This window comes from Astatotilapia calliptera, chromosome 22 (assembly GCF_900246225.1).
Source record: "Astatotilapia calliptera chromosome 22, fAstCal1.2, whole genome shotgun sequence".
In the NCBI taxonomy this organism is placed as follows: Eukaryota; Metazoa; Chordata; class Actinopteri; order Cichliformes; family Cichlidae; genus Astatotilapia; species Astatotilapia calliptera.
The window spans coordinates 3,421,037-3,430,809 of record NC_039322.1 but is presented as its reverse complement, the minus strand read 5'-3'; the positions used below and the strand labels follow the sequence as shown (position 1 = coordinate 3,430,809).

The window sequence follows — 9,773 nt, the reverse complement described above, 5'->3', positions numbered from 1 at the left end:
AATCTGTGGTGACATGCAAATGAGTTATGGAAAAACTATTTACAAAATGCTTAAATTTTGTCAACACAAACTCATGAGGGAAAAACAACATGAGAAAGGCTAAAATTGTGGTAAAAAAAAAAATCTGGGAAGAGGATGTGGCAACTTCAAAAAGTACAAAGAAGAAGAAATCCAGGAAAAATAACAATAACGTGTATTAATTTAAAAAAAAACTCAAAGTCAAAAATTCATAAGAAAAAGTTGTGGGCTTATGAAAAAAGTCACAAAATAACAAAAAAATAATTATTGTAACATAAAGAGAGAAAGAGAAAGAAATTTTTAAAGAAATTTTTAAATATATGAAATAAGCTGTAATTTACACACACAAATAATTTTTTTATGCACGAGAAAAAATGTTCTTAGAATCTTCCCAGCCTGATCAAACATGAAATATCAGGTATTTTATAGTATTTATTGCCACCACACAAAGTCTGTTATTCAGAGTCACGTTCAGTCCCGAGTTTTTACTGAAAAAACATGAATTAGGATTTGTTGGAGTGGCTGAGGTGGAGCTGATGGACCGCAGGCTGATGATGTGACGTTTAAATTTACTCCTGAAAAAGTCAAATTAAAATAATAACAATAATAAAAATCCAGAAATGCATGTTTCAAATGCTCAAACGTAACCCATGATGTCAGGTTTGTGTTGGGATTAACTGAGAGACAGAGGAAGCGGGCATGCGTGCGTGTGCGCGCATAGGGGCGGGACTTGTGTCTGACGCGAAAGGTTTTTTCGGTCTGTGCGCAGCTGCTTCAGTTGTAGTTTTTCTACGTGTTTTAAGAGAAAAAGTGAATGAAGACATCAGACAGAGAACAGAAGTCCTCCTCCTCGGTTTAGGTCCAGCCTCACCCTCTGTCAGATCATCTCCATCATCCTCCAGCTCAGATGTGAGTACTCCGACTCATTTTTATTTATTTCAGGCTTTTTAAAACCTCTAAAATCTTTCAATCCATGTCTGCTTTAAAAAAACAAAAAACAAAGTGTAGTTAACAGACTAAAGAGATTCCTCATTAAATTCCGTGGTGGGTACAGCTACAGCACAATTCAAACTCCTTTTTTCTTATTAATTTAATTTTTAAAATCAATTTTTATCTCTAAATTTATGGATCAAAAGTGAAACTTGTCTGGAAATGTCAGTGCTGAGACTGCAGAAGTACGACCGTGACTCACCGGGTGACTCACCTACAAAACTATCATCAAACAGTGTGATCGGCTGAGCTGTGATGCTTTAATTTCCTGTCACACACACACACACACACACACACACACACACACACACACACACACACACACACACACACACACACACACACACACACACACACACACAGAGAGAGAGAGAGAGAGAGAAACAAAGACTTAAACATATCACACGAAGCTACAAACACCTGGGAGTTTTTAGAGTGAAGAGAACCCACTGTGGGAATGTTTTTGGTGTGTTTTGTCCCGCGGGGGGAGGGGAGTGATTACTTAGTGCATGTTGATCTCCATCAGTCAGTCAGACTCCTGCTGCTGCTGCTGCTGCACTAATCTTTCTCCATTTTGCGGGTGGAAAACAAGCCTGCTGGCAGTAACACTGTGTGTGTGTGTGTGTGTGTGTGTGTGTGTGTGTGTGTGTGTGTGTGTGTGTGTGTGTGTGTGTATAAACTGTTTATTTTTTATTCTTTTAATTTGTCCTTTACCTCTTCTGAGCTGCTGAGGCTGTTTCATCCTCTGAGACTCTGATTTTGTGGACGGAGGCCAAACTTTGATGAGTCATGTTTCTATTACTGAATTAGAGTTTGTGTTTAGAATTCAGGCGGCGTTCCTGCTTTTAAGGTCTAACAAATTACAAGCTTCACTCTGTGAAAATCATCTGAGATCTTACTTCAGAGTTTAAAACATAATATTAGTAGCACACAAAGGTTTATTATATTTATTAATTATATTGTATTTATTGTCTGAGCCAAACTAAAGACTGCTGTGCTCCTCCCAAACCTGCAATCACGATCCTGATTCATTCATCAGCTGTGCTCATCGAGGCTGGCGCTCCATGAAAACCTTGCAGCTCTCGACTGTCACACCTTCACTGCTGCCTCGGCCGATGAGCAAGGATCAAAAGTAAAAAGGAGAAAATCAAGAGTGCTGCACACCCTTTAAATCTGTTGTTTTTCTTTTTTCTTTCTTAAAACAAATATTTGGCCATTTTAAACCAAGTTCATCTCATTATTATTATTATCATTACTATATGTGCAGTTCCTTCACACAGGGGCGTTTAGAGGGGCGGCACCAAAGGAAATCAGACTATATAGTCAGAAATATTTCATCAGTGTAGAAAACTGAATGTCTTTCATGCTCTTGTGCAGCCATGCGTCTGATTGCTGATTTAACATTTGAGATTTGGAGCTGCACAAGAATGAAAAGTTTTGCTGTTTTAAACCTGAAACCTTTCTGGAACTCTAACTACACCTCGTATCATTGTTCTACACCACAGAACAACCCTGATTGGTCCATTCAGCACCGTGTTTCCTCCTATGTATTTCCAGCTGCTACTTTTTGTTAAACTGAAAGAAAAAGAAGGAATCAACAAGTATGTTGGTGGTGAAATCACTTCTTCTTCTTAATAAAGTCTCTTCTGCTGCCTTTGCATACACATAGACACTTTGCTACATGACAGTTTCCTTCCTATTGTTGAGTTCTTAGTTCCTAAATGCTTTTTGAGCTTTAAGTAAACTTTTGCAGCTAAAACATGTTATTTTCTAGAGAGATCCACGTAGAACCTTTAGCTATAGATCTGACCTACATACACACTATCTGTTTATATACAGTATTTCAAAAGTCAAGGCAGCAGTCGGCTTTGAAAAGTCAAGGAGCTGCAGTGCCTTTAAGCAGCATTCTTTAAATGGCCTTCAAGCTGTTTTTCCCCTCTGACATGTCAGTGCTGCTGTTGCCCTGCATCACTGTCTGCTCTCTCAGTGCCCCCACAACCCATACATCCACCTCTGGACGCCACAGGGATGTTTAGTCACCACTCCATCTTTATATATATTGCACATAAGCCTGAAGTTATGCGCTCAAAGCCTAGATGCCTACCTCTAACTGTATTCTACTGCTGGGATAAATGAGTCATTTTTGACTGAATTCTTGTTACAAAACTCACATTTTCCCTGCAGGTCGACTCCAGATGCAGCAGGGACTCCAGGAGCTCCCGGGGCCCCGGAAGGTGAGGGGGGTCCTCCAGCTCAGGCCCCAAACCTGACGAGCAACAGACGACTCCAGCAGACACAGGCACAGGTGGACGAGGTGAGGACTGCAGCTCACTACGAGCAAATGGAAAACGTATCAGAGATGCTGATGGGTGTTTTCATCCCTCAGGTGGTGGACATCATGCGTGTGAATGTGGACAAAGTCCTGGAGAGAGATCAGAAGCTGTCGGAGCTGGACGACCGCGCCGACGCCCTGCAGGCCGGAGCCTCGCAGTTCGAGAGCAGCGCTGCCAAACTCAAGAACAAGTACTGGTGGAAAAATTGCAAGGTGGGTGTGACACAAGGAGATTTTTCCACGTTGAGATCCGGTGACTGCGGAGGCTGTTCAAATACACTGAGCTCACTGTCATGTTCAAGAAATCAGCTTGAGATCATTTTAGTTCGTGGCATGAGGTGTGCTATCTTGCTGGAAGCAGAATATGGATGTACTGTGGCCATAAAAGGATTGGCATGGTCAGCGACTATGGTCAGACAGGCTGTGGTGGAGAGATGCTCTTCTGCATACTTTAGTTGGAATGAGCAGTTATTAAGTTACCGCTGGCTTGCTATCAGCTCAAAGCAGTCTGGCAATGCTCCCCTGATTTATGACATCATCAGCAACCATTACTGCTCGCTGGATATTCTCTGTTTCATGTCATTCTTAAACTCTAGAGATGCTTGTGCAGGAAAATCCCTGTGGATCATTTTACACGTCTACATGCTTCAATGCATTCAGCTGCTGCCGATTAGATATTTGTGGTAACAGGTGTTTAAACAGGTTACATCCCTTGTTGTGGAAAAGATTTCAGAAAACTTTGAAATTATCTTTACATAATCAATGTGTTGTTTTCATGTTAATCTGTGATCATAACAGGTAGAAATGAAGCTGCACGAACAGTTTCAGTTTAATGTACCGATTAAGTGCATTTAACTTATCCATCACTACCTCACAGCATCTCCTCTTCATCCATCCAGCCTCAGATGCCAGGTCTTTTTTTTATCTCAGCGTCAGTCCATCAAGCCCCGCCTCCCCTCTGTACAGTTCAGACCGTCCAATCGCTGGATAGCCTGAGGAGGAAGAGGATTACATTAGAGGAGAGTAGGAGAGACTGTTTGACTGACAGCAAATCAGAGAGAGGAAGAGGAAAATCTCAATCTGGATTAGAGTGACAGTCAGGGATTAAAAAGCCAGCTGTGATGTGTGACGTAACTCCTCCTATCCAACACACACACACACACACACACACACACACACACACACACACACACACACACGTTTGTACATGGATACATCCGAACAATCATATGTGATGCATTTTATTCTGCTTTAATGACCCACACTGTCACCATAAACACACTCCTGCTCTCACAGTGGGCAGAGAACAAATGTGGATTCATACGCCGCTGAAAATAGACCCAAACAAAATGCTCTAAAAACACACAAAAACATTTTCTTTTAGCTTTTTCAATGACAGTTAGGAGATTTTCTTTCTTTATATGTAAACACTGAACAGCTCTGAATACACACACACATTTCAAACACACACAGTCACCACCAATCGCTCTCTCTCTCTCTAAACCTCTTGTTCTTGTTAATCTCTCTCGCCCTCCCCCCATCAGAGGTGATTTCCTGTCTGTTTCACTCTAATGTCATCATGTGGATTTTATTTATGGGGAATTTAGATCAACACACACGCACACTGTGCAACATGACATATATTAAAATCTGCAGGGCGTCGTCTGCTTTATATTTCTAGTTGGCCACGCCTACTCGGCTCATTTAAACTCTTTTTATTTTTATTCTTGGCCTCTGCTTGCAAACTTCAAAAGCTTCCTTTAATGGCAGTTATTGTAATTTCTTGTATTTAAAAGAAGTTCAAAACCTCCCAAAAAACTTACTGAAGCTTTAAAAAATAAAAAAGTCAACGAGATATCAGCTGAAGTTGAAGTATGGACAGGCAGTGCCACAAGGACAATGTCTTTATTTAATGATGGAAATAATTAAAAAATGCATTCTATTTCAAACGACAGCCTGGGAAAGGACATGGGTGACAAAGAAAAGTCCAAAGTTAAAAGAACAGCAGTGCACATCTAAAATCTATAAATGCTGCCCCCTGGCGGTGAACTTCTTAGTCCAAAGTTAACTTTTAAAAAGTACCTTTTAAAATGAAACCACACATTTCAAAGAGAAACAAGCACTAACTCAACAAAGAATGACTCAGTATTATCAAAGTTATATGAATCTCTATCTCAGACTCACACAAGAGTGCAGAAACAGCTTGTTTAGCATCAAGGGAAATGCAATTAGTCCATCTTGTTATACAGAAATAGAAAGAAAATTCAGACTTTGAGAAGAAAGGAAGAAACATATGGGACCACCTCGCAGCTACAGACAGATCATCGCCCAGCTGTAAAATCCAGTTCTCACTGAACTAATTCAACAAATTTGGGGGAATAATTACAAAAAAGAGCGTTTAAGGCCACCCTCAGCTTACACCATCGTTCTCCTGATTGACTGCTCCCTTTAAACTAAAGGTTTGAACAGCAACACAGCAACAACTGTGTGTCTCAGATTATCATATGAAGACCATCAGATCAAGAGCTGAAACAACACTTTAGGCTTACTGGGATTGTTTGTACCGCTGAGACTGAATACATGACCGAGAATAAGTAAAAGAATAATCGCTCTCTTTTGCAATTACCTTCTGCAAATTTTAATAATGACCTTCACCACCAGGGGGCGGTGTTTGGCCAGTTGAAGTTGAGCTGATTTCTCTTCAGCACAGTCCACAGATGTTCACATGAAGTCATTGCTGTGGTTTCTTCACATTTTGTTGAAAGCTGAAACGTAATATGAGAAGGTTTATACCTATTTTAAACACAGTAATGTATATTAAGGACCTTAAAATGTATATTTGCAGGTAAATAAACTGAGGCTATAATTAATTGTAACTTCTACTTGTGCACTGTTTCTACTTAAAATTAAAGTGAAAGATTATTTCTAGCTAGGACCACAGTGCTCCGGAAAGCGCTCAAACAGGAGCCAGCGCTTCTCAACAAACAAGCCAGGTTTGGTGGACACATGTCTGGGTTAGAAGAGACCCCGAGCAGACTGAAGACAAGCTGGAGAGATGATGTCTCTGCTGACCCGGGAACACCTCAGTATCCCCTCTGAGGAGCTGGAGGAGGGGGGTTGGAGGCTGATAAGCAGCAGACGATGGAGTGATTTATTGTCTCGGTGGAATTAAACGGCTGTTTCATCTTCTTAAGTTCATCTTTTGTTTCTGATGGCTCTGTTTGTTTTGTCTTTCTTCCAGATGATGATCATCATGGCCATTGTAGGTGTTATATTTGTTGGCGTCATTTTCTGTGAGTAAAATAAAGCCTTCTCTTATTTTTGCATGTGGTTTCTTGGCCTCCTTATGTGCACCTGTGGAGCATTTTCAGTATGGAGGTTCAGCTTCCTGGAAGCCCTGTTCTGCTTCTTCTGCAGAAACATTAAAACCCATTTTAAGGAAAGTTTGCAGACACACTCTGCCGATTAGGTTTTTCAAAGGCTAGCAAATTTTACTTTACTTTACTTTCAGAGCCGGTAGCTGCACCCATCACTGACTGCTGTCTGCACTCAGAGCTGCAGATCCTCGTGTAAAATCAGAGCAGTTTGATGCAGAAGTTGATGTTTGAAAGTACAGAGCAATCAGAGCAGCCTAAAAAAAGCAGACAAGCAGAAGATGATCCAGAGCTGCACCAGGAGACGTCCTAGGAGGATTTTACAGTCTGTTGCACTCTAAGGGTTATAAAAGCTTCTTTTTACTTTTAAATATCACTCAGAGACAAATATCTGTGTTTGCTGTCCTCAGTGTATTTCTTCTACTGAGCTGCTCTTCAGGGATGGACGAACAAGTCACAGGACGAGTCTGCACCACCGAACGCCAAATCCAGCCTCTCCTCAGTGCTCCTCCACCCCAGCGATGCCTTCCTCCAAAGCCTCCATGCATGCTCACATAATGTGCTCCACTACCTCCTTATTGTGCCTCCGCATGAGGCCGGTTTCCTGACTTTGTTACCGGGTTGGGTTTACTGCAGGTGTAAAATCTGTTGACCCAGGTTTGTCCTTTAAACACTGAAACAAAAAGAAAAAACCTCCTGCTGCGCCTGGTTTTTCTGCAGCTCAGTGCATGCAAGATTCATGGACAGGAAGCAGTGTGAGGTTTACTGGACACCAGTAAGAGCTGAAGTCGAATAGTCAGCTGGCTTCTCTTCAGAGGGCTTCTGAGTGACCCAGAGGGATGTGAGCAGCATCCAAAAGCGCTGTTTGAGTTCCTTAAATACAAAGGAAAGGAGCAGCATTGCAGACTAATCTTGAAATAAAATGAGGTTTCCGTGTTATACTAAAAATCTCTACAAAGTTAGGCTTTGTGCTTTAAATATAAAATCATCTATCCAAGTAAATTTAAACGTACGATAATTCAGTTCACATAATGCAGCCTTTAGGATTCTCATCGTCAGTCATGGAAATCTTAATAAAGGCAGGAGTGACACTGGATCGCCAGATCAGCAGGAAGGGAAATTAGAGATATTCATCTTTTCTGTAAAGTTACAGCTTTGTAAAGACGAAAGCCTGCATCGAACTTTGTTATCAGGCTTGAAACCCATCGTCTCTGTCAGGCTTTGAGGTTTCGATGATCCAGCAGCAGAGGAAGCCCGACTATGATGAACCTGCTCACCTCTCAGAACAGTTTGTTGCCTAAATCGACCAATTCTGACTTTCTCGCTCTTCATCCTAACGCTCACGCCACGAATCCTCATGAGTGACACTGAAATCAGGTTTCCTACTCGAGCTTGAAACATTTAAGCACAGCTGCTCTTTCTGTGTTAAACCTGGGTTTACAGATTCCTGCTTGGCTCTTCTCTCGGTGCAGACCATTACTGAGCAGAAATCTGACTTCCTGCGTGATTAACCCACCTGCTCGCGTGCCCAGCTCCGTCCGGCTGTCCTGCATTTGTTTCATCGTGTTGTGAACCAGCCTGAGTTTTGTTATCTGTGGTTTGAATGTTCAACATGTTTCTTTGTTCAGCCTGGATCGGTCCCCTGTGTGTGAAGGAGCTTTGAGGCTGAAGTGATTATTTAACCTTTGAAATATATTAGTCCATCTTAGACCGAATGGTGGAAGGTGGGAGTCGCTCATCATCATCATCGTCAGTGTTTCTTCTGTACTTCTTTGACACGCTCAGAGAGAACAGCCTGGACTTTCTAATAAAGTCATGTTTGCTACACACACACAGCGTCTTTGTGCCCTTGTTTGTTTGGCATCTTTAATATTCTTCAGCCTAAATACAAACGATAGGTTTTAAAGGGCTTGTGTTTTAAATGAGTCCACGTTGAATGTGCAGCAGTCGCCCACCTGAGCAGGCACATTTTAATAGAGCAGAAGATTTTGCCTTTCAGGTGAAGTCTCATACAGTGAGAAACATTAAACCAAACTAAAAATACGAACACCGCGTGGGTCATTGAGGACTTGGTGACATTTAAAGGAGTTTAAAATACAGTTACCTGATATATATTCTTTCATGGTCACACCTTACTCGTACTGGATTCAACCCTCCTTCAGTGCTGCTTCGGCTCTTCGTGGTACAAAGGTACTGGATACACTCCTGAGATTTTGGTCCATATGAATACGATGGCGTCACACGGTGGAGGCCTCGAGTACAGTGAACTCAGTCATGAGAAACCAGTTTGATGACGTGTGGACAGAGACGTACCTGAGGACTGCTTTTCTTCAGTCTTTGGGCTGTGACTCGTTTCCTGATGGGAGAGATGCATGCGTGCATTTGTTTCCAGGCTGCACTCGGTTGTATCTGGTGGTCATTTGAGGTCACTGTTGCATTCCTGTCAGCTTGAACAGGCCAGCTCCTCTGACATCAACAAGTACTCTGCTGCACTCTGGACATTTTCTCCATTTTGGACTCTGATTTACCCACGTAGCCTCTCCAAAGCAGATCAGCAATTTCTTTAAAAATAATCAGAACAGCCCATCTCACGCCATTCCACATTCACCTCTCTTCCCCACGCGTACATGCCCGAATGCACCAACCAATAACATGGCAGCCATTTAATTTGATATTTGTGTTAATGAGGAGTTGAACAGGTACAGCCAACAATGCGGCCAGTGGCTTGCCGTCAAGTACCTGGAGCTAAGCTTGCTGGCTGGTGGAGACTCCTGTGAGGTGAAGCGCTAAAAATGCAAATCACAACAAGCCGGAGGAAAATTAACCGCGAGAAAGTGAACAAAAACAGTAAAGTCATAATGTGTGTGTAAAGCTTCAACAGCAGTAAACACCTTTCATCCTTCCATTTTCTTTCACTCGACCAATTAATTTTTTAAATTCTCAAAAACAAATCACATCTTTAAGTCACAAAGCTGCCACATGTTCAGGACTCACACCTCCTCCTTTAACATCATTGCTGCTACAACACAGAGAAAAACAATTATACCGGATATAAAAAG

General features: G+C 41.8%; 1 protein-coding gene across 2 annotated transcripts; it reads left to right on the top strand.

Moving 5' to 3' along the window:
- Positions 1-748: 748 nt before the first annotated feature.
- On the top strand, positions 749-8,545 carry vamp1a (vesicle associated membrane protein 1a). Of its 2 annotated transcripts, XM_026157264.1 has the most exons (5): positions 749-927; positions 3,193-3,322; positions 3,395-3,553; positions 6,582-6,633; positions 7,125-8,545. In XM_026157264.1, coding segments are annotated over exons 1-5 (360 nt in total). In that variant the 5' UTR covers positions 749-925; the 3' UTR covers positions 7,142-8,545. The 2 variants fall into 2 exon arrangements, with proteins under 2 accessions (XP_026013049.1, XP_026013050.1); XM_026157265.1 differs by lacking the exon at positions 7,125-8,545 and having other exon boundaries at positions 6,582-6,641.
- The last annotated feature ends 1,228 nt before the right edge of the window (positions 8,546-9,773 follow it).

Coding starts and splice junctions, on each gene's coding strand:
- vamp1a (XM_026157264.1), top strand. Junction 3,323..3,394: donor CACAGGCACAGGTGGACGAG/GTGAGGACTGCA, acceptor TTCATCCCTCAG/GTGGTGGACATCATGCGTGT. Junction 3,554..6,581: donor ACTGGTGGAAAAATTGCAAG/GTGGGTGTGACA, acceptor TCTTTCTTCCAG/ATGATGATCATCATGGCCAT.